The sequence below is a fragment of the Schistosoma haematobium genome, chromosome 7 (genome assembly GCF_000699445.3).
Source record: "Schistosoma haematobium chromosome 7, whole genome shotgun sequence".
Taxonomy (NCBI): Eukaryota; Metazoa; Platyhelminthes; class Trematoda; order Strigeidida; family Schistosomatidae; genus Schistosoma; species Schistosoma haematobium.
In genome coordinates this window covers 14,172,492-14,199,324 of record NC_067202.1, presented here as the reverse complement: position 1 = coordinate 14,199,324, position 26,833 = coordinate 14,172,492, and the positions used below count along the sequence as shown (strand labels likewise).

Genomic DNA, 26,833 nt, shown 5'->3' with positions numbered 1-26,833 from the left:
TGTTGATTTCCTATTCATAAATATCATATACCGACAAACCGCCGGTGTAGCAATGGGATGTCCGTTAGGTCCGTTCTTAGCAGATATCTTCATGGCTAACCTCGCAATTGATGAAATGCTGTGTTATTCAGGTATATTGATGATACCTTCATCGTATGTAACAATCAACAACATGCAACAAATCTGCTGAAATTTTTCAATGAAGCCCATCCAAATATCCATTTCACTATGGAACATGAAAAAGAAAACAAGTTCCATTTTCTCGATATCGCAATAAAACGAAGAAAGGATGGCACGCTCAAACGTTCAGTTTCTAGGAAAGATACATGAAATGGGATTTATTTCAATTTTAATATCCTATGTCCAATCAGTTACAAAAAAGGCACTTGGTAAAACACTGTTTCACAGAGCAGACAGAAAGAATATATACTGCCGATACACTAGAAGAGGAAGTAATGAATATTAAAGAATAACGGATACCCACTGAAATTTATTGAGAAACATGGAAAACGTAGAGATGAAAAAGCTTAAAAAACTACAATAAATAAAAGATCTACTTTTACTCAACTTAAATTCAAAGGTGATGATGTCACAGGGTCAATCTATATGAAACTAAAAACTGCATTGACAAAAACTTATCCTTCAGCTAAACTGAACGTCCTGTCTAAAACAACATGTTCTTTAACACAATCAAAGGTCTATAGATATTCCTTTCATATTATCACCGACTATGTACATAAATCAGCATGTACTTCAATGGTTAAGATCATGAGTCAGTTGAAGCTAGACCACCATGGAAACCTGGAAGCACTGGACGGCCGCTTCGTCCTATTGTGGGACTCCTCAGCAGTGCACATCCACGACCTCGCCCCCTGCGAGATTAGGACGAAACGGCCGTCCAGTACTTCCAGGTTTCCATGGTGGTATAGCTTCAACTGACTCATGATCTTAAGCATTGAAATTACTATAATATCCACAAAACCCATCTGATATTAACATGTATTTGCCAAAGCAGTTACATTGGTAGAACAGAATGCAGAGCTTAAGTCCAATTTAAAGAACATATTCCAAATAGTATAAAGTTAAATGGATTAAAAGCATTCAACAGTATCATGATTCAGGATACACGACAAGGATCAATGAATTGTTCGACATTCAATAACCCAACCATCAGATGATCACGATATACTTCAGTGATATTTCACCGGACCCCATAACAACCTTTCTATTACACAAGGAAAAGTAAGTTATTGATTGAGATCATGAACCGATTGATGTTAGATGACCATTGTAAACCTGGAAGCACTAGACGGTTATTTCATCCTATTATAGGACTTTTCAACAGTGTGCATCCACGATCCCACTCACATGATTCGAACCCAGGGCTTTCAGTCTCGCGCCTGAATGCTTAATCTACTAGACTACTGAGCCAGCATACAAATAGCTTTTTTCATTTATTATAAAACAGACACAATTACAAAGTAGATATGACCTTGAGTGTAAATAATTAGATATACAAACAGATATTAGTAAAAAAGAAAAAAGAAAAAGAAAAGTAAAAGAGAAGAAAAAGAAGAAGAAGCCAGAGAGAGAAAGAGAGGGGGAGAGAGAAAAAGATATTCTTATATAAATAAATGTCCAAGAGCTATGATACTCATAAATGAAGTAACATTAATCTACCAATAAACTAATATTAAATAAATATATATATGTATATCTAATTGATTGTTACTTACTTACTTAGTTATTTACTTACGCCTGTTACTCCTTGTGAAGGAACATAGGCCGCTCACCATCACTGGCCATCCAACCCTGTCCTGGGCAATTCTTTCCAGCATTGATTGTGGAAATAATAAATGAAACATTAGTCAATATCATAGTGTTATTAACTATTCGCATAATTACATCATATTATCACTGTTTGAATGAATAATGATTTATATTGCAAATTATTAGATTTAAACAACAACACAGACAACAATAACAACAACAGCAACGACAATAACAACGACAACAACAAAAAGTAAATAAACGAGCAAAAAGAAGTCTAACGAAAAAGAAAAGATACACGTTGTTTGTTTCTGTTTTGTTTTTCTTTTCTTTCTTTTTTCTCTTTTTTTTCTATTTCTATCAATGAAAGACATTCAATGATTAAAACAAATGAAAATTTAATATGATTTACTACAAATCAATTCAATATTTTTTATTACATTCTATGATATTGGGAATGATGTTAAGAATTGGTAAGTGTTTTAAAGAAAATTTAATTGATATAAATTAGTTATAATCTATATAAAATATCATTCAATTGTATGTTGTTGATCATAGTATATAAGAATGAAGAGGAGATGAATGCATAAACGATGACAAATAGTGCCCCTAAATGACCTGGTATGACCGAGGGTGGGGAGAGTTATCTCTCTCTCTCTCTCTCGAAATACTCTCACATAGTTATGCGGATACAATCACTGTCAGAGAAGTTCTACTCACTGACGTGGATGTTATTTACGAAATTGAGAGCAAGAAAAGCGAACGTCCGGCTGATTAATCGAGTCGGTCGATACGGAGGGTTCACCTAAGGGAGTTGAAAAACCCTCATTCCAAACCAATGATGTACATGGGCTCCAGAATCCTGAAGGAATAAATGCAGTATGAACTAACTGTTGGTGACTGGCTACCATGAGATTGCATTTCCTGATGTTGCTCCACTGTCTTGTTGATTAGACCTTTAGGTCGAAGTCTCCGAGTGTGGCCTCCTAAGAAAACCACTTGCTTCAGTTTGGGCACCCGAGCAGTATTCCAGTCCACACAGAAATCAATTGACTTGTGTGGCATATATCTATTTGGTGCCCCTTTGTATCAATAGTTATGTGTTCAAATAAATAAATAAAATATGACGAATAGTTGAAATAATTTAGTAATGATGACAATAAAAATAAAGCTGAATATTGAAAATCTAATTTAAAAAAATAGTGTAGATCACTGACTTAAATCATCTATGTTGATTGATTGGGGGTCTACTTGAGTTGGACCGGAATCGTGTGACCAACATACATCGCAGTTAGCACCTAACGAGGTTTACTCGTTCTTCGTATCGAGGCACTATGACTGCTTTGAAGACCGTATAACACAAAGGACGTTATTACAAAAACATATTAGTTACAGTAGGTACAAGCGAAATTTTAACCACTTGTGCATTGGCCAATCTATGGCGTACGATTAACCGATGCGCGTAGGTTGTTCTTGACCTTTCTCGAGATCGATGAACAGTTCAATATTCAGTGACCCAACTGCCGGAAGATTTGGCCAGGACTCAGTGACATTTCATTGACCCTACAGTAAAATGAAAAAGTGTGTATGATGGAATACGGGTACTCAATATGTATAGGCAGATGAAGAGTGACTACATAGTCTTTAATTGGAATAATTTCAAACCATATCCCTCAATATTTTTGACCACTGATTGCAGTTACTGAGTAAACACCAACTAGGTAATCTATGTCTAACATTTAAACTTGAAAAACAATCAACCGATTTCGTGAATTAATTGAAGTTAGGCATAAGCACCATTGGATTCTGGTTTAGTAGTCTAGGTGTTAAACACTCGCGTGAGAAACTGAAGTTTTCAGGTTCGACTCTCGAGTTCGGGGTCGTGGGTGTTCACTGATGAAGAGACCTATGCTAGAATGAAACGGCCATTCAGTGCCTCTAGGTATTAACCAATTATTCATTTTCAACCTGAAAATATCTCATGAACTATCTGGACGAATCATAGTTGAAGTTCATAGCTATACAACAACCTTTTATGGTACATTTTCGCTCCTGATTGATGGAACTCGTACAGTACTGTTATGATCATACCCACTATTGAATTAGTGATTAGACGAGCTCATCCTTATTACTAGCCTAAACTAGATAAGGCTAATAAACACTTAGTGCAACATTAAAATTGAGTTATGAGCTAGTTTCTAAACAAAAACCTAATTTTTGCTGTGATAAACATTAAACAAGTAAAAAGTTCAGGATTTCTACTTCAGGAGTAATCATCAGACGAAACAAGTATGTGAAGTGGAGGTATTTATCAAGCTAGTGAAATTCTCATGGATGGTAATGCAATATCTTGAATTGCTTGAAACTAGATATGTACAGCATTAAATACTGGTCCACTGGTCTAGAGACTAAGCGTTAAACTGTGAAACCCAAGGTCCTTAGTTTGATTCTCAATGGTGATGTCGTAAATATGCACTCCTGAGGAGCTATCTAGAACTTAATGACTTTTCAATGGTGTTCTAGCTAATATCGCTTCATGATTTATAATATGAAAATATATATCGAAATTGGTTCATACAGAAGTAAGTTTAATGGCATTTTAAATCATACTAGACCCGTTCCTATTATCAGACTAATCCTTTTCAGTCATGTTGTAATGACGTGAGCCCCTATGGCAGGGTCATAGATACCCACTGGCACGAAACAGCCATCAAGCGCTTTTTAGTTTTCAATGAATGTCTAACTTAGATCATTTCGTAACATTAATGGAATTTAATAATTATGTAGGGGATGATATTTTCGTATCTAATGTATAAAAGTCTACTTTAATATTCAATTAAATCTTTTTATTATTCATACAGTATTCATCACAGATTAGTTTCATTTGAAGTACTATGAAAAACCAGGATGTAATCAATAATTACTTTGTTCTAGTATGGAACTCTTCAAAACTGGACACACGAATTTGTCAGAGATAAAAATCGTAACCATCCGGTCTTGTAGAAAACCTTCTAGTCGTTAGACTACTGAGATGGAATTCAATCATCTGGATTCTTCACTTCAGTTAATAAGTTAAATAATACATCAATCATCCACTGGAATCAGTGATGATCATCTCCTTATAACTTATTTATCTAAACAGTTGAATGATATCATCGATTACGTAATCCCTTAGATATCATCACTGACTGTAATTTTTAAAAAAATGAAATAATTTTCTTTCAGAATTTATTTACTTATTTGAACACATAAATATTGGTACAAAGGGGCATCAAATACATATAAACCACACATGTCACTCGTTTTCTGTGTGGGATGTGTTGCTGTCCGGGTGCCCAAACTGAAGCAGATGGATTTCTTAGGAGGCCATAACCGGAGACTTCGACTTAAAGGTCTAATCAACAAGACAGTGGGGCAACATCAGGAACTGCAGTCTCATGGTAGCCAGTCACCAACAGTTAGTTCATACTGCATTTATTCCTTCAGGATTCTGGAGCCCATGTACACCATTGGTTTGGAATGAGGGTTTTTCAACTCCCTTAGGTGAACCCTCCGTATCGACCGACTCGATTAATCAGCCGGACGTTCGCTTTTCTTGCTCTCAATTTCGTAAATAACATCCACGTCAGTGAGTAGAACTTCTCTGACAGTGATTGTATCCACGTGGCCATGTGGAAGCATTTGGAGAGGGAGAGCTAACTCTCCCCATCCTCGACCCTACCATGACATTTAGGCGCGTATTTCATAGTTATACACTAATTCATGATATAGCTGAATATCCAAGATAATCGAGTGATATATTATTTTACAATTGTCTTTGAGCATTTAAACTTAATAACAACCTTCTCAGTTCGAAATGAGTTATTTCTCATAATCAGTATTAAGAATTATTTCGTCAGCAAGTTTATAATCTATGGACGAACCAATCAGATTTGAGTCAAAAAGATCTTGGATTTTTGGTGCGAAATTCATTCATTTATTTGAATGGATAATGTTTTGGCATTATAGCTGATGTCAGTTCGTAATGAAAACGCTAAATCTAATTCCTAACCCCTAACCATTAAAGTATAAATCATAATGCCTATTCTTCATACAGGTTTATAACCCTCATATATAGTTCTATTAAGTAGGTGACCATTTTCAAAGTCACTTTAACGTCGTTCGAAGGTCGTCCATAAATTATAGTCTCATTTTTACAGGTACATTAAATTAAAATATATATGTTGAATATTATATGAGGCCAGAAATCGATTTTATTCATTACTTTTAGGTTACATTGACCTAAAATGAAAATTTACTTGTATACCATTGAATCATTCAAAACTACATAGTTTACAGGTTAATTCGAAGATCATTTAACCTTGTTAATATGAATAACACTTATAAGTAATAACTTATAAAGAGTTTGATATGTTTTAATGAACGCTTAGTACTTAGATTTGATAATAAAAAAGTAACATTGAATGTTTCTAGTAAACAAATTCACACGTAGACTAACCTTATGTTAAAGATTATTTCTCTGTAATCACCTATTATAGAGTTAAACAATCTTTTTATTAGGAAAGATGGATGCTGTCTAGCTGTGGAATCCAGAACGTGTGTTTCATCCTATTTGGGACTTATTAGCTGGATGTGCCTGTATTCTACAGTTGATGTTCACTTCGGAACTCGAACCTAGTACCGTTCGCTTCAAACATCATCATGTTATCCACTTAGTAACTGAGTCCTGATAGTGGTGGTCTAACATCGATTAATTCATGATCTCAATCGAAAACTTGACAATCTACACAATCCCACATTGATAGCGAATTATTCTGTTCATAGAATTTTCCCAGTTATCGTTTATAATCTCATTGATTATAATCATCATATGCTCACTAATGATGGTCTCCAAGAGGTATTTCCTGGAGTTCTAGTAAGAACCTGTAACCAATGGAGTTCAACCGAGTCAGTTGTGAGATAGTAATACACACTGATGACAATGGTGGACGGTGGTGCAATTTCATGGATTGTTTCAAGTTAGACATTAACACCGTTGGATACCGGCTTAGTGGTCTAGTGGTTAAGCGTTAGCGCGCGAGACTAATAGGTCTTGGGTTTGAATCTCGCGAGGCGGTATCGTGAATGCACACTGTCATGGATTAGTTCCATACTAGGACGAAACGGCCGTCCAGTACTTTCAGGTTTCCCATAGTGATCTAGCTTTAATCAACTTATGAATTCAACTATTAAATTATTATAATATCTACAAAACCCCTTCTTTGATTGCTTTCATTTATTATTTCGTAATTATAGGATTAATATTAATATAAGTATTAATAATAATAATAATATTAATATCATTGATTAGTAACAATATGAAATATCATTGGAAATAAACGTGAACGGAGATTTTCACAATTAAGGAATCATAAAGTACATTGTTTGTTAAATTTTTGGTATTCATGTGATAATCTAAAAAAAAAAGTATTCCATCTTATTAATAATCAATAAAATTGAAAAATCTATAATAAATTATTACTTATATCATTTGTTTCTATGGATATTATTCCAATGAATATTGATATTCTCGTTTGTACTACTCATATTAAAGAGAGAAAAAAAACTGTTCATTGTGTGATATTCACACATTATTTTCTTTTGATTGAGATCATGAACCAATTGATGTTAGATCACCATTGTAGACCTGGAATTACTAGACGGCCGTTTCGTCCTATCGTGGGACTCCTCAGCAGTGCGCATCCACGATCCCGCTCAAGGCTTCTCACCAGAACTGCGAGAATTTTCTCACGAAGCTAGTTACTAATGAGCACACCAGTGGAGCTAATCCGTGTTGGGTAGAAACAGGTGTCTACCTCAGTACAACGGAAGGTGGCCGCACAACTTCGTGGATTGGTTGAGGTTAGACATTAACACCATTGGATGCCGGCTCAGTGGTCCAGTGGGTTAAGCGTTCGCGCACGAGATTGAAGGCTCTGGGTTCGAATCCCACAAGCGGGGTCGTGGATGCGCACTGCTAAGCAGTCCCATAATAGGAGGAAACGGCCGTCTAGTGCTTCCAGGTTTTCAATGGTGATCTGACATCAATCGGTTCATGATTTCAATCAAAAAAATTTGACAATCTCCACAACCTCGAAGCTGAACATTATTTTTTATGTTAGAAGTAAACAGATTATATTCATTTGATATTGTTGCTTACTTGAATCTTCTTATTGATGTTTATGATTGCAAATTGATTAGTCTCTTATTGGTATATGTGTATATTGCCTTGATATTGCCTTAATTTACAGAGTGAACATTAACTATGAGATGTAGGTACATTCAAATGATGAATCTCAAATAGAACGAAACGCACCACTAGCTACTATCCATTTTTCCTTATAATGTTTATGAATTAAGGTAATATCGAGGTAATCTGTACAGGATGTATATATACCAATAAGAGACTAATTAATTGCAGTCATAAACATCAATCAGAAGATTCAAGTAATCAGAAGTAAACGGAATATGATCTGTTAATAATAAGTAATCAGTTATACGTTTTTTCTAATCCTTACAGTTTTTATTCAGTCTTACCAAACAAACATCGATAGTATGAAAAGTACCTTGACTAGAATTAATTGATTTCACTATATGCATTGCCGATTTCATTAAAATAATCTAATTAACTCTAAGAACGAAATAATAAAAAGACTCATCATCTGAATTTATCTGCATCCCACAGTTAATGTTCACTCCGGGACTCGAACAAAGTACCGTTCGCTTCAAACGCCACCGCGTTATCCAATAAGCGACTGATTAATTGTAGTCGTAAATATCAATGGGAAGATTCCAACAAACATTACAAAATGAATTTAAACTTCAAACCATCGCAAAAGCTAGCGGCTGTTAGGAGTCAGTTGCTAAGTGGATAACATGGTGATGTTTGAAGCGAATGGTATTGGGTTCGAGTTCCGAAGTGAACATCAACTGTAGAATACAGATACATCCAACTGGTGAATCCCAAATAGGATGAAATATACGTCCTCGACTCCACTGCTAACTACCATCCATCTATGCTTTTAATGTTTGTGCATTCGTCAGCTGGATCTTTCTACATCTTAGAATTGATGTTCAATTCGGGATTCGAAGCCAGCACCATTCACTTCAATTGCTCTCGTCAATATATTCTACAATGTTTGTCTGACATCTGTTTAACTTTGAAGATTCTGTAATACTTAATTATCATTCATCATTTTATCAAATATTATTTTACGCTTTTATTTCCATTTCACATTTCAGTAGAGGCACAGTGAGTTGATGGTTTATTGTTTTTACTATTATTATTATTATCTTTATTAGTTTATTGTACATGGCTATTATTCAATGTTTAATGTTAAAAAACACGTTTTCACTTATTTCTCTATCTATCTATCTATCTATCTATCTATCTATCTATCTATCTATCTATCTATCTATCTATCTATCTATCTATCTATCTATCTATCTATCTATCTATCTATCTATCTATCTATCTATCTATCCACACATCCATCTATCTATCTATCTATCTATTATTTACCCCATATATTTGACTGTAGTTAAGGATTCATACAAACAACAGTTTTAAATTCATTGACAAAAAACTGAATATACACCACAATCTCTACTAATAGTCACTTATAGTCGATTAGATAATGAACTTAGTACACTTCAGTATGTTACAATTGAACTATTTTGAATAAAAAGATAACGAATTGAATTCATTTCGTTTACAAGTCGTTGTTTTTTGTTATTAGATTATGATGGAATAATTTGACGGTAGAATTCTTGTCAATAACTTTTTTAAAGATTCTTTGATTATATTATGAGTTGATTTTAAGGTGTATACTACAGTTAAACATCATTTTAGCTTCCACTGTATTTTAGAATTTTCCACATAGTTGCCTGACATACACAATCTTCCATGAAGGACTTGAACTAAGGACCTCCAGTTCCTCCGGCTCATCAGTTTCAAACTTAAATATTCACGCTAGAGATCGGAGGTCCCAGGTTTGAGTCTTTCGTAGATGTGCACTGCTGAGTCTCATACTGATACAAAATGGCAATCTAGCACTCCCAGATTTTTAGTTGGGATTTAACTTAAATCGATTCATAGGGACAATGAAATCCAACGATCTCCACAACTCATACTAAACATATAACTAACTACCAGACAAGCAATTTTTTAGAGATATTGAACGGAAACATGTGAGATGGTGGAGAAGATTTATAGCTCAGGTGGATGATTTTGATGGATTTTTGTTCTCTGAGCTGGATGGTTTGGTCGTGGAGTTTTCGTCGTTCTTTTGAACGACTCCTATCTGAAGTTTGTGCTGATGATGTTGTTCAGAAGAACGATGAAAGCTCCACGATCAAACCAGCCAGTTCAGAGAACAAAACTCCATCAAAAACTGAAACATGTTGTAATCATACGATATTTATACATTTTTAATTAAATAAATCCTACATCTATTCTATACAATTGAAAAAAACTTTGTTTTCTATTTCAAACAGATCATTTCAATATAGTATTGAGTTTATTGTGCCATTGGTTTTGAGCATAGTTGGAATAATATGCTTAATTGTAGCGTTAATACTGATCTGGTATTATAGAAGAAAACGAAATAAACAAGACAGTAAGTAATACAGTTCATCAAACTATTTCTCTATTTATTTCATAATGTATAAAAACTATGCCAAATCTAGAAAGTGAGTTTCATCCTGTTTGTGACTTGTTAATTGGATGTATCTACTATATCCCATAGTAGATATGTAGGCGAGACTCTAATTTATGGACGAGCCAATCAGAAGCGTTTGAGGGATTTCAAGTTTACGGCGCCAAATTCAGTGCTTAATGCTAACGTACGATCGGTTCACAGGGGGTTTTATACAAAACGTGATAATTGATCGGCTATAACAAATAAAACTGCGAGACTATAATTTGTGAACGAATCAATCAGTATAAGATAATAGATCTCAGATTTTAACATGAAAGCCTTTCGTCTATTTGGCTAAATAAATTTCTGGCATTATAGCTGATGTCAGTTCGTGATGAAAACCCCATATATAATTCCTAACTAAGGCAAATTACGACAATTATTGCGAACTGGATAATAAAAGCACCAGTAACACTGGCTGCAGCCAGGTACTACAATATATACGAATGTTTGGAGAGCGTACAGACTCCTACATAGGCTTGGTTATGTGTATCGTGTCGTTGTCCACAAGTGGTATTTTGTGCACTCAACAACCGGAGTGCAAATAAACAATATTGAAGCTATGTGGTCGAGGCTGAAAGAGTTTTTGAGACTTTATCATGGCTCCAGAGGCCGACTATTCTGTAGCCGTATGGATGATTTCCTCTACTGCATGTTTTACGATTTTAGAACCTCTGAACCTCTTTCTAACCTTGACAAGTTTTTGAACCACGTATAAGAAGTGTATCCTTTTTATTTCCTTGTTTTTTCATAATATATTTTTACTCTATACTGTGTGTTTGTTGATTGGCTAATATTTCTCAAGGCCACTTAAGACTCGTTCAAGGTTCGTCCATAAATTAGAATCTCGCCATTAGAGTCTCGCCGATATGTACCCGGTGGCTTGAATCCAGTACTATTAACCTCAAATACTAGTGGTTTATCCACTTAGCTAACGACATTCAAAACTTTAATTGATTAGTCTATTATTTTTTTACATATATGCACCATACGCGGATTGTCTCGTTGTAGACGCTAAGCTGTAAATATTTTTAAGCAGCGTTAGATGGTTATATAAAGGCAATACATACAGGATGATTATATGTTAAAAGAGACTGACCAATCCTAACCCTAGACATTAATGAGAAGATATAAACAGTAAACAGATGTGTAAACATATATTATTGACATTAGTTTAAATGTTACGTTCTGCAGTTGTTCAACGCTGATATATATCCATGAACTTAACCAGCTACTTGAGTGCGATAACGAAGAATGAGTGGGAAGCTATTATTGACTGTATATGCATAACTCATTCATAACTATATATTTATCTTCTTCAGAAAATCAGACCACATTTTATCCAATAGCGTATCTGATTCCTTAGAAAGTCAAGCCAAATCTTGGTCAATACCTTGACAACGTTCTTGGCAATAAATTACTCAATATAGATGTATATGTACAATTTACAAAATTAATGAATTACATTGTTTTAACTAGTAAATATAGCAACATTATTGAGTTACATATTGACTATAATTTAGCAAAAATCATTGAACTACAAACATACATATTCGTTAGATCAAGTATACATTTAAACTTTGTAAAAAGAAGAAGGTGAGATACCGTAGCTACAAGAATATAAGTCTGATAAAATTGTTTTATTCACCATTTTAATTTATAAGTTTGCTAATCAGAGGTAATTATAAAAATCAGTTGCTTGTAATTGACGTCTGAGGGAAAGCACGGAATATAATAGACAGTTCAAAACCGATTAGACGATTTGGACTACGCAGATGACCTAGACCTCCTATCCCATACACACGAACAGATACAGATGAAGACAAAACTAGTATAGTAGCAGCATCTGCATCAGTGGGCCTCAACATACACGAAGGAAAAAGCAAGATCCTCAAATACAACACAGAGAACACCAATTCAACCACACTTGATGGCGAAACTGTGGAAGATGTGGAATCCTTCACGTACCTGAGAAGTGTTATATCCGAGCGAAGATTAAATCACGAGTAACACCTGAGACATGGAACTCAGAACAACTATCTGTTAACGACTATCAAAGTCAGAATCTTCAACAGGACTGTCAGGACAGTTAGTTCCACTATACGGAGCTGAAACTTGGAGAACTACTACAACCATCATCAACAAGGTTAAAGTATTCATAAATAGTTGTTTACTCAAGATACTCAACATCGATTGACCGGATACCATCAACAACGGCCTACTGTGTGAGAGGACAAACCAGTTTCCAGTTGGAGAGGAAATTAGGAAAAGACGATGGAAGTAGATAGAACATACATTCAGGAAATCACCGTACTGCATCACGAGACAAACCCTAACTTGGAATCCTGAAAGGAATCGGAAAACAGGAAGGCCGAAGAACACATTACTTTGGGAAATTGAAACAGATCTTCAAAGGATGAATAACAACTGGAAAGAGCTGGAAAGAATTGCCCAGGACAGTGCTGGATGGAATGTGCTGGTGGGCAGCCTATGTACCTCCACGAGGAGTAACAGATGTAAGTAAATAAGTTGCTACTAAGTTGGTATTTAAGTAATACTGAATTTAGTAATGATATACTCTGCGTGACTATCTAAGAGGGAATGCAAGCCGATCATGGTTAGTTTGGGTCACGCCCTACCATGTGAACTGTCCTTCGAAATCCTCTACAAAGTAAAGAAAAACTCTGGCTGAATAAAGGTTTGAATGAAGAATTTATGAACAACTAAAGTTATAGCAATTTACCATGCAACACTATTTCATTTTCATTGACCTACACTTGAATAAGCTTGACTAATAGCAATAATTTGGTAACATATTCAAAGTTGAATTCACGAATTGATCTAAGCTAGACCATCATTAAAAAAATCTGAAAGCAATGAACTGCCGTATGGGATTCCTCAACCGTGTGTATCCACAATCGCGCATGCAGAACTCAGACCCAGGACATTCGATTTAGCGAGCGGATGCTTAAACTCTAGGCCACTGAGCCAGCATTTAATGGTGTAAATATGTAACTTTAATCGATCCACGATCTTGCGCAACCCTTCATCCATTATCTGAGGTAAATAACTGTCTCACATTCTATACGGATTGGATCGCCCCAGGAATTCAACTTTGAACACACTACAATTTCCACAATTTATTATTTTATTATTATTTTAACACATAGATATTGGTACAAGGAGGCACCAAATACATATGCGCCACATAAATCTCATTCGATATGTGTGTGGGCTGTGATACTGACCGGGTGCCCAAACTGAAGTAGGTGGATTTCTTACGGGGCCACACTCGGAGCCTTCGACCTGAAGGTCTGATCCACAAGGCAGTGGAGCATCGTAAGGAGATGCAGTTCCATGGAAGCCGGTGGCCAATGACTGGTTCATACGCCATTTGTTCCCGCAGGATACTGGAGCCCATGTACACCATTGTGCTGGAATGAGGGTTTTCCAACTCCCGTAGGTGGACTCTCTATGCCCACCGACCCGATTAATCAGCCAGACATTTGATTTTCGTCCTCTCAATTTCGTAAACAACACCCTCGCCACGAGAAGACAGTGAGTAGAACTTCCCTGGCAGGGGCTATATACGCGTGGCCATGTGAGAGCATTTCGAGAGGGAGAGCGGACTCTACTCACTCTCGGCCGTACTGGGGCATTTGGGGCCATTCTCGTTATTTGACTTATTTAATTCCGTTATTGACTAACACGATTTAAGTCGATGATTATACATGAGAATAGGCGATAACAGACATTCATACGATCTAATTGGAGTCAGATCTCGGGCCACCAAAATCTGATTATTTATTCTATTAATTTCAATCCTTATAGATCAAAATGTTTTCACATTAGTCAAGATGTTAGTTTATTAAATGTAACATAGTTGCACTATATATAAATTTAACAATTTATATCATTATCCAAATTACATGTAAAAGGTTCATATAAATCTTACTTACTTACTTACGCCTCTTACTCCTAATGGAGCATAGGCCGCCGACCAGCATTCTCCAACCCACTCTGTCCTGAGCCTTCCTTTCTAATTCCATCCAATCCTTGTTCATTTGCCTCATGTCTATCTCCATTTACCGGCGTAATGTGTTCTTTGGTCTTCCTCTTCTCCCTCGACCTTGAGGATTCCACAGGAGGGCTTGTCTTGTGACGCAGTTCGGTGCTTTCCTCAATGTGTGTCCTATTCACTTCCAGCGCTTCTTCCTGGTTTCTTCCTCCGCTGGGATCTGGTTTGTTCTTTCCCAAAGTTGGTTGTTGCTAATAGTGTCCGGCCAACGGATCCGAAGTATTTTGCGTAGACAACTGTTAATAAATACTTGTATCTTCTGGATGATGACTTTCGTAGTTCTCCGAGTTTCCGCCCCATACAGTAGGACTGTGTTGACATTTGTAATGAAAATCCTGACCTTGGTGTTGGTTGACAAACAGTTGTTTTGAGTTCCAGATGTCCTTCAGTTGTAAATATGCTGCTCTTGCTTTACCAATCCGCGCTTCCACATCTGCATCATAATATAAATCTATTTACTCTTTATGATACATGTATACATAGAATGGCTTCAGGGTATCTCAAGTATTCAGACTTCAATAATGAACAATGAACTTTCACTATATCCAATAATAATAATAATACTTCATAGGATAACACTAATAAATAAATCGATAAAGTACTTTAATCAATAATTTATATCTAATTCTTATATATGTGTTACTAACCTGTTTTAATAACTTGGTTGTATTAAACTAACACTTGAATACCATCTAAAGTCATTTAAAGACTTAAATTGAGTTACTATACACTATGAATGAATTAGAAATTTTATTGTTTTTTTTTCATTGTTTTAATAAATAATAACACTTGAATGACCGCTTCATTTAAATGATACATTATTGTATAGTGAATGACTATAGTTCATTTCTTAACTTTAAAGAATAATAATAATCATAGCTCTATTCATTATTATAATCAGAAGGTGTTGGTGGTAGTTTTGTGGAGATTTTCGTAATTTATTAATTGAATTCATAAGTTGATTAAAGCTAGATCACTATGGAAAACCTGGATGCATTAGACGTTTAGGACTCCTCAATAGTGCGCCTCTACGATCCTGGGTCTGTGATGAGATAGTAACTCACCAAAGACAATAGTGGACAGCGGTGCGATTTCATGGATTGGTTAAAGTTAGACATCATTGAATGTCAACTCAGTGTGTTATGACTTTATGACCCGCTAATTATCACGTAATCTATTCGCTAATCAAAATATGAATTATTCGCTCTTATACTGTACTAAACCAATGACGTTCGACCGGTTTGATCAGCCTAGCATCCTATTGGTCCGTTGCTCGCCTAGCCCGTCCACTTGAGTCCAGAATGCCAACAACAGCCTCCACTATGCAAATCGAATCGAATAGAATAGAATCATTTATTTCAGCCATACTGGGTTTATATATCAACCAAACAGACTGCAACGCACCATAAAATAGGAAATAACATTCATATACAATAAAGCCAAAAAGTGTTTGTGAACGTGGGAGGCAGTAGTCAATAAACTGAACATAACTTAAGAATAGTAAATCGTACAACAATAATAATATGTAGATCAAAATGAAGCTTATAACAAGGGGAATATAGATATACATAATCTAGTTACTAAATATTTATACCATGAGAATATATAAATAATATTAGTCGATTAATAAGTCTCAGACGTTACTCGTAATGTAATCTTCACTAGGATATAATGCAGTGGTCTACATTGTTAAGCGTTTACGCGCGAGACCGATAGGTTCTAAATTTGAATCCCGCGAAGGGGGATTGTGGATGCACACTACCACAGAGGAGTCCCATACTAGGACAAAACAGTCGTCTAGTGCTTTCAGGTTTTATAAATTTTATTTGATTAACGTAGAATGTCATAGAAACAGTCGTTTAACCGTATAAGTTTCTTTTCAACATATAGTCAAATGATAACTATTCTATCAATATTCTTTCTATAGTTAGAATATTTCATTCATTTTAAATGGTGAAAATTAACTGTTACTTCAAATGTCACAATTATTTTCGTTTGTTTTAAGTACTAAAGATTAAATACCATGTGAGTACATATACTTAGTTAGGAGCTAGGGGCGGCCAGACCAAAACATGGCACAAGTCCATGAAGTCACTGACAAGTGGACTGAGTGAGCCATGTTGGTAGGTGTAGACTACCTGGTTGGGGACCGCCAGATGAAAGCAACCCATGGTTAGAAACCTTCAATGATTTGGTTCAAAATCGATTGCAATGGCACAGGTGCATCCACTCTCTCTGTTCTCTCAAATAATAATCTTCTGAATTCTTCAGGTCCCTTTATTTTTTCTCCTTCCAAATTTATTTCACTGGATTATATTCCTTGAATAACGTCTCCAAACTTTGATCTTTCCGATTACTGCCTTTACTCTTACTACCTCTACTACTACGGGATTTGAATCGACAACTGCATCTCTGTGCTAATGTCGTATGGCAACTCGAACTGATGTACGTACGTACGAAGTTTTACGTTGTTACTGACTGACTGACAGACATAGTTAGGAATCATATTTGTATTCAACTTAATCTAAATTGTACAGTTGGAAAATAGATAGCTGAGGAGAGATTCAAGCAGGTCATTTGAACTACATGTTAACAAATTAGTTTACACAATAATAACAAACGTGTTAAATGAAACTACTATTCCTTAATAAGCAAAGATGATGGTTAGCAGTGAGATACAAGATACGCGTTTCATCCTATTTGGGACTCATCGGCTAGATGTACCTGCATCTCAGAATGAATGTTTACTCCGGCACTCGAATCCAGTACCGTTTGCTTCGAACGCCATCAAGTTATCCACTCAAGTACTGAGTCCTGTTAGCCATCTGCTTGTGCAATGGGATGAAGTTTAATTCACTTGATATTGTTTGCTTGTAGGACAAAGCGCGCATCTTGGATTCCACTGCTAGCCATTATCTATCTTTGCTTATAAAGCTTATGACTTAAGTCAATATCGAGACAGTTCCAACAGGATGCACAAATATTAATCGTTTGAAGATACTGTTTTTAAACTTAAAGGAAGAACCCTACTGATTTGTAATTTCTATTTGATTTACATGTTGAATAATAAAACAAACTATCATGGTGAGACTATAATTTGTGGACGACTTTTGAGCGACACCGAACTGACCTTGAGAGTGTCTACCTGTTTAATAGAGCTAAATGAAGGTTATAAACCAGGTTGAGGAATAAAGATAATGATTTACAGTTGATGGTTGGAGTTTAGGATTTAGATTTATGATTTTCATCATAAACTGACATCAGATAAAATGCCAATACGCTGTTAGGTCCCGATAAGCATAATGAATGGTAACTGTTGGGATCCATTTATGAACCAATACTAAACGTATAATTTTATCGTATAATTGTTGAATAACTGAACTATTCAAATTCGTGTTCCTCTTATCATAAACTTTATTTTGACCTATGAACCATTATTATATGATTTGCCATTCTTGAATTATGCCCTATCTATTAGTCACTGCTTCCCACATTTGGCCAAATCCTGTACAAATATTGTTTCCTATTTTATGGTACGATGTGGTCTGTTTGATTGGTATATAAACCCCGTATATTTGAAATAAATGATTTATATTACAGAGGCTGAGATTGGTGTTCTGGACTCAACTGGCTGGGTTAGACAGGAAGCGAGACCAATCACGACTCTAGACTGCTCATACGGGTTTACGCATCCTTGGTCCAGTCGGTAATTCGCTGCTTCTGATTGGCGGCTTTGGGCCATAACACTATTTGTTTGCACCATTATGATCACTATCATATCTGTATAAATGTGTACGCTTGATCACATGTGACATCCTACGTACATATCTTTCTCTAGCTTAAATGTTGATCGCTTAAATATCACTCGACGTATCATTCTCTTTCCCATGTATATATGTACTCGAATCCTATGATTAGCTTTTGCTTTGCCTTGTTATGCCCTTATGCGATTTGACTATAAATTTGCCACTATATTTGATCACATATATACACATTCGCCTTTCTGCCTTAAGTTTGCTTGATGCGTTTATAGCTTTGTTTCTACATGCTATCCTCTAATAAACTGTAGTCGCCGCTTCTTATTAACTTCCAATATCAAACACCGTTGAGAGTTATATAATAACAGTTACATAAGTGATTGACTAATGAAGCAGTTACCACAACACATCCAAATATTCTGTTTTTATTGAATTTAATCTATTCCGAAGTTTCTACATTTTAAAATGAACTAGAGTAGTCCAATCAGTAGTATATGATGACTAGCTAGTGTGATATTCTATTTGGTAATTAGTATTTCTCCTTACATCTTTATTCATCTACATTTTAGCAAATTCACCAACTTGTATTTCTACAAATCAAAGAAAACAATTGCAACTTAATGGGAAAACAGGATCTGAAAGAAAATTCAAAATTGGTGAAATACTAAACTCGAGTAAACAATTTCCATCTTATCCAGTTACTACACAATTACCTCTTGGTTCATCAAATTTAACATCTTCACAATCATCTTCATTATCACCATCGGTTTATCCGATTGCTGGAATTGTTGCTAAATCAGTGAATCCACGCAATCCAACTCAGCCTCCATTACCTTCAATACAAAACAGAAAAACATTCAAAGTAATAATTGATCGTAAAATATTTTTTGGGTTTAAATTACGAAATGATCTTAGCTAGACCAACATTAAAAACGTGGAAGCATTGGACGGTTGTTTCGTTCTACTCTGGGATACGTTAGAAATACTCATTCACTATCCTAGATGTGGGAATCTAACTTAATGCCTTCGATCTTACGAGATGATACAACCTCAAGATCACTTAACCAGAAGTGATTAAAGTTAAACATTACCTTCATTAGATGCTGCCCCAGAAATCTGGAGGTTAAATATTCTTTTGGAAGGCCGAGGGTCCTGAGTTCGACCTCTGTGTGCAGAATTGTGGATGCGCGCTGTTGAGCAGTTCCATGCTAGAACAAAACGGCCGCCCAGTACTTCCATGTTTTCAATGGTGCTCTAACTAATATCATTTCTTAATTTAAATAATTATAATTTTTCTTAGTTATTACATTGAATTCTTCGAATTATTGAACAGAATATGATATGGACAACTGAAAGAGATTAGTAGATTTTAAATGTCATAGTTTACGTCATTAGCTAACCGTAATTAGACTGTTTTGTCCGAGTATGGAAAATACGTTATGTTGATCAATCAAGTTCCAGTATAATCACTAGCCTAAGTGATTTAACACCGCGTGAACTATGTTCAGATGTTAAGTGACTGGAGTTGATCAGTGAAGAAACCTAGACTTATAGAAAGTAATTCGTGATTCAACAAGCTCAAACTGTAAAGCTAAGTGGGGTGGAGAGTATCAATTCCCTCAATAATATAAGTGTATCTTGTCAATAAATACCAATGAGTATGAAATCTGAATTGAGCAAGGTTACTTATGAACTGCCATCAAGTGCCCAATGCAATAATAAACCAGAAAAGTGTTTCACCCTTCGTTGTAAAATTGTAAAATTATCTATATCTTTAAGTTAAATAGTAGGAAAGTGAAGATGAAAGGCTAATAGTAAATAAGTCTAAACACATAATTGTTTTACCAAATGATTTTAAAGGGGGAATTAGCGTTAGTGATTAAGATAAAGTAAACTGATAAAGTAAACAAGATAAAGAACCCATGAGAAACAAACAAATCAATATGTCAGAAGGGTTTTGCGAATATTATAGTAATTTCAATGGTTGAGATCACGAGTCAGTTGAAGCTAGACTGATTGTTCCTGGGTTCGAATCCCGCGAAGCGTGGTCGTGGATGCGCACTGTTGAGAAGTCTCACAATAGAACGAAACGGCCGTCCAGTGCTTCCAGGTTTTCCATGGTGGTCTAGCTTCAATTGACTCATGATCTCAACCATTAAAAAAATTAATATGAGTTTTGTTTACAAATTGAAGTAATAATGCTTGTTAGCAAAAGTAGCTTAGCTGAATATTTTGTGTCAAATTGAGAATAAATTTGACAGAAGTATTTTTGCAACAAGAATATCATAATATGATTTGTTTTATATGATTCATGATTTAATTAGCCAACTGTCGAAGAGTAGATAGTACCGGACAGCTGTTTAATCCTATTAAAGAGCGTTTGATTGGCAGTACACATTCATGAACCTATCATGGAGGATAGAACTCAGAACATTCAAGTCTTACAGAAAAAGATTGATCTTTATATTATTGGGCTAGCATTCAATGATTAACATTTTTCATTTCAACTAATTAATTGTATTTCATGACCTTCTTCGAATCCGATTGGTGTTTAGATGCCTTACATTTACAAATGAACAAATATGTTGTATCAGAAGGGGTTTTGTGGAGATTGTAGTAATTTCAACAGTCGGGATCATGAGTCGATTGAAGCTAGACCACCATGGAAAACCTGAAAGCACTGGACTGCCGTTTCGTCCTATTGTGGGACTCCTCAGCAGTGCACATCCACGCCCCCGACTCGCAGGATTCGAGCTCAGGACCTGTCACTCTCGCGCCAGGCGCTTAACCAACTAGACCACTGGTTCTTAACAACAGTGTGAAGATATAAGTAAAACAACACCAAATGAATTTAAACTTCATCCCATTGCACAAGCAGATGGCTATCAGGACTCAGTAGCTAAGTGGATAACGCGATGTTGTAGACATTTAAGATTTGTCAACTATTAGCGATTATCATTATCAACAGATTCTTTAAAAGGAAATGATCTTGGAGTCAAAAATAACAGTTTCGGGTTTGATAATGAAAATGTACTAATTGTAAGGACATTACACTTTAATTGCCATAGATAATTATATTCAAAGGGATGTCGTTTTTCTATTTCAGAAATTTCATCTACTTATTAGTAGTATAATGAACATCCATTTAATTTTTCAGGAATGATACAATCGTCGGATTATCTTTCTGGAGCTTATTATTATTATTATCATCATATACACAATTATTAAACACCAGATTTGTTTATATATATTTCTTACAAGAGATGATTGAAACCTATTTTGACAGAATGAAAACTAAAGATTTAAATTGTTGATTACATAATTGTATTGTACTATTCTGACAAACGGAAAAGAAATACAGCTCAGTACTCAAATACATTTTGTTTTTGTTTTTTTACGCTCTTCTAAAATACAGTTTTAGACTTCTAGAATTCATATTATCTCTACCACCATTACTACCACTACTACTACTGCTATACACTTTCTTGAAGTAGTATGGTACCCTTTTCGAAATTAGACAGAAAATGTGTTAAAGTTATTGGATTTAAATATATAACGTGGTAAATTCACTTGGTATTGTCTTAGTTGTATCTTCCCATTGTTATTCAGGACTGCAATTGATTATTCTGATATTGGCATATGTGCATTCTGCGCGGATTGCCTCGATATTGCCTTAAGTCACAATCTTTTGAAGCAAAGATTGACAAATGCCAGCAGTGAAACCCAGGACTCATATGTGCTGACAAGAGACTGATCAATTGCAGTCTTAAATAACAATTTGAAGATATAAGTAAAACAACAACAAATGAATTTAAACTTCATCCCATTGCACAAGCAGGTGGCTATCAGGACTCAGTAGCTAAGCGGATAACGCGATGGCGTTCGAAGCGAACAATATTGTGTTCGATTCCCGGAGTGACACATTAACTCTGGGTTGCAGGTACATTCAGCTGACGAATTGTGCAAGATAACATTGACATCTCAACGGCTTATAAGCAACAAATACAAACTAATAAAAGGCATTGAGAAACTGAGAGACACAAACATTCTCAAGTGTAAACTATGATAATTCGGTACTTCAGTTGTATGTTTCATTGAAAAATTGATTTTGTTTTGTTAATACCAAATCACAAATCAAGTGAACAATTTTAAAAATAGGCAATAAATCTATTTAAAATTCATTTGGTATTGTTTGTTTGAATCTTCCCATTGATATTTAGGACTTCAAACTGGATCAATCTCTTATTGGCATATGTACAATCTGTATGGACTGCTTCAATATTGTCTTAAGTCACAAGCTTTATGAATAAATATGGATGGTGGCTAGCAGTGGAACCCAGCATGTGGGTTTCGTCCCTTTTAGGACTCATCAGCTGAGTGTATCTGCATCCCCAAATTGAAGTCTACTTCGGTACATCCAGCTGACGAGTCCTATATAGGACGAAACGCGCATCCTGGATTCTACTGTCAGCTACCATCCATCTTTGCTTATAAATTTACTTTATTTTTAAAATGCTAAAATGATTCCTATGAATACTACTTTGATCTTTGGTCTTTATTGAACTATATTTTTAAGGGTTGAATTAATATCATTGAATGAAGTTTAATTAGTTTTCATATTGAACATTTTAAAGTAATTGGCATATAACTCTGAATATCCATGGAATTTGGAGCATAACACTAAGAATTAAACATTTCAGAGAGTAGGAATTCAGTGTTATATCAATTGTTGATCCAATAAACTATATTGATATTAAGTTATATTTGCGAACTCACTGTGTTAAACCATTTCATCTAGATTCGATGATACTTATGCTTTCTTTAGAAATAACCATTTGATAAGACTTCTCTAACCTATGATTAGAGAAACTTGTGTATATGTGCGTAGATGTTTAGACTGGATCGATCGAAGTTAGACAATAACACCGCTGAATACCAGCTTCGTGGTCTAGAAATTAAGCGTTTGTGCACAAGACCGAATGTTCTGGGTTCAAGTTCAGCGTGCGGGATCGTGAATGCCCACTGCTGAGGAGTCCCATACTAGGACAAAGCGGTCGTTCAGTGATGCCAGGTTTCCAGTGGTGATCTGGATTAAATCAATTCATGAATTCAACTATTAAAATTACTACAATCTTCACAAATCTCCATTCTGATAATTAATGAAATAATTAAGAACAATATCAGATAGTTCGTAAGAGGCTTGTATTTATTCAGATTATTGGTGTAACTGGTTCTTAAGGCGAAATGTAATATAAAACGGAAAGCAAGTTCAACTCTACATTGGCCAAAGTAATGTCTTTGTTGTATGGCTGATAGCCCAACACTAACTTCAAAATGTGAACAGACTTAGCTCAGGACTTCTTGCAGAAGTAGTGATGTACAGACTAGAAGCCTCGATCTTAGCAGTAATTAGGCCGAAAATGTGTATTGGTTGTGTGGACGGCACACTAATTATCATCAAAAAACGAGATGCAAAAAATTTACAATTCGACCAGAAACATCTTCGATGACATGAAATTCACAATCAAAAAGGAGTCGAACAACAAACTGTCATCCTAAGGTGTGCTAAGTACCAGAACCGACACAAGAAAACTGAAGACTCAAATATATCGGAAGTCGACCCACACAAATCAAATTCTCAATTACAGTAGCAACAACCCAAGAACTCACAAAATCCACTGCACTTGAACTTTATTGAAGTGGCTGAGGATACATTGCAGCACTTTTAAAGCGCGGAAAAATTAAGAAAATTGTCTAAAGACTATTCTTCAGCAGAACAGCTACTGACACAACTTCACCCAAAAACATCAACTCAAGTCAACCGCAGAAACGAAATCAAGTAGTGGGACCAACAAACGGATCATCATACCATATATAAAATGCATATCAGAAATTACAACAAGATTATTGGAGCCGTTTGGAATAGGTACAGCACATAAACCAACAAAATCATTTCAATCAACCCTATGCAATTCAAAGGAAGAAGTTACAAAAGAATAAAAGTTAAACACTACCTACAAAATTAACTGTTCCAACTGCGAAAAACACCACATCGGACAAAGTGGATGCCTTCTTCATCTTCGCCTACATGAACACCACTTAGTGGTCAAACGCCAGGATATATCCTTTCTTATATCAATGCATCTGGACAACTGTGGAAATACATTCGATTGGGAAGATATTGAGATATCTGATAGATGAAATTTAAAAAAAATACCAGAGAATTTTTAGAAAATCGGCACTTAGGTTAATCAGCAATCGACAAACATCTTTAAGTCGATCCAACTTATCAACCACTCAGAAAAATCATGAACAAATATAGAATCGAGAATCAAATCAATGGAAGATGCAATCAAAATAAAAAAGTAAACGATGACAGGTTAAAGGGCAACAATAACCAATCAAGATTGAGATCCATTAAACAAACTGTGAGTCATATGCGGAGAAAATCGAATACTTGACTTCTACTTGAATGATATGCTGATGATGTCATTCAGAAGAACGATGAAAGCTCCATGGTCAAACCATCCAGCACAAAGAATGAAACTTCACCAAAAACCATCCACCTGAGCTACAAATCTTTTCCACCATCTCAAGGCCTAACTCAACAGATTTATGAGTATCATTATTAGTGGTAGTAAACAAAAATATAAGTAAGGGAAACGAAATACATTAGTAGAAAGAATTACAGAGTTATTCGGTAAAATGTAAATACTATACGTTCAATACTTCATTTGCAAAATGTCCAATTCTTGTCTCGGACTTTTTTGCTTCTTCATCTCCATACCAATCAATCTCTGTCCCCATTCTCTTTAATTCGATCTTCTCAACCTTCTGCTACCCGACACTCCACTTTCTATTGGCGTTACATACTACTTATATCTCTCGACATAAGTAGCACACATCACATTATTAATAACACAAATTTCCTATTCACGGAATCAGATTATTTATTTGTATTTACTTATTTAAACACATACCCATTAATAAAGAGAAACACCAAAGTAAATATCTTCCATAAAAGAAGAAGAAAAGAGATTGTGGAGAGATAAAGGAAGGAAGGTGAGTATAATAGGGAAAAACAAAATGAATAAAAACAGTTGAATGAAAGTGGTAAATGATGAGAGGTGTAATTGAGTTAAGAAAAAAATACAACCAAAAAGAATGTTATCAGTTAAAGAAGTTTTTCACACATCTATGATGAAAATAGAAGAAAATTACACTTGGTTCGCTACACTGTCTTCTATTCTGAGTCATGTCTGAAAACGCGTGAATAGATTAGGTTACGTTATTTCTAAAACCTCAATCAAGGAGTTGTGAAGGACCAACAAATACGGGTTCTGTACAGCTGTCTTTTATACAGTGATCATCTTTCCACTTTTTCCACTCGATCTCAGCATCTGAAAATAATAATGAACAATATGGAATTCATCGGGACGATATTTATAGGAAATGTTCAAATCATCAAAGTCAGTGTTGGAATATGATGACACTAATCGAATTAATGTCACTGTACCCGAGCACGTGGGTTGCTGAACCTGTGCATTACTATCATAGTTTTGCCACTAAATGTCAGCAATCGTTTGGAAACAATGACGATCAAACACAGACAAATGCCTAACATCATCGACACGGAAAGATTAGATTTCACAAACGTAGAGGAAAACTGATCTCATCGACATTTTGTAAACTCAATGTTTTACAGCCAGACTAACGTCACAATGACATAGATTTTAATTAACTACTCACCATGCGAAAACTGATCTCATCACTCACGCTACCTTCAGCATTTAAACAGCTACCTAGATAAATGAACTTCTTGACTACTTCTAATTACCCACCATCAAGATTGATTAAAGGTACAGGGTTCTCACAGTCCTGTAAAAGTACTTTGAACCTAGGAAGTGAAGATCAACTACTTGAGCGAGGAGATCGAAAATGTGAAGAAAGCTTTATTGACCAAAGCTGAATCAAAAATATGTATCCACCCATTCATAAATATATATCCTTCTTCCCGAAAAAATAAAACCACATTATCAATCACTGATTTGCCTTTCTTTTGAAAATGAAACCAAATTCTGCCCAATGGTATCCGCTTGTCTTTTAGCCTATATCTGACTGACCAAAGTTACCAAGTATACTTTAAAAAAACACACTAACCAATTCACTGTCATCATAATAGACATTAGAATATTCATTCTGAAATGTATATGTTTGTAGGAAGCGTCAATTTTACTAATCTCTCCTTTGTCATGGTTAATATGTCTACCAAGCTAAGTAAATTGGTTCTCTAAACTGGTTCCATTTCTACTTCTTATTCTATTCCCTTGAATGTACTAATACAGAAGTAATATGTGAATTACATGAAGTAATGTAATAGACAAATTACATATTACTGAACTTATCTTTAGATCCTCATCCCAACTGAAAATACAAATCTTGATCATATCTTGATTGACTTTTTATTATTCCTAACTCAATTATTATAA

General features: G+C 35.2%; 1 protein-coding gene across 1 annotated transcript; it reads left to right on the top strand.

Annotated features, from left to right (window-relative positions):
* Positions 1–1,925: 1,925 nt before the first annotated feature.
* On the top strand, positions 1,926–26,833 carry MS3_00011193 (uncharacterized protein; the record flags this gene model as incomplete). The annotated part of the gene is made up of 4 exons (XM_051219598.1): positions 1,926–2,023; positions 10,306–10,427; positions 18,914–19,206; positions 26,756–26,833. The coding sequence occupies 4 exons, from the start codon at positions 1,926–1,928 to the stop codon at positions 26,831–26,833; spliced, it is 591 nt and encodes a 196-aa protein (XP_051064487.1).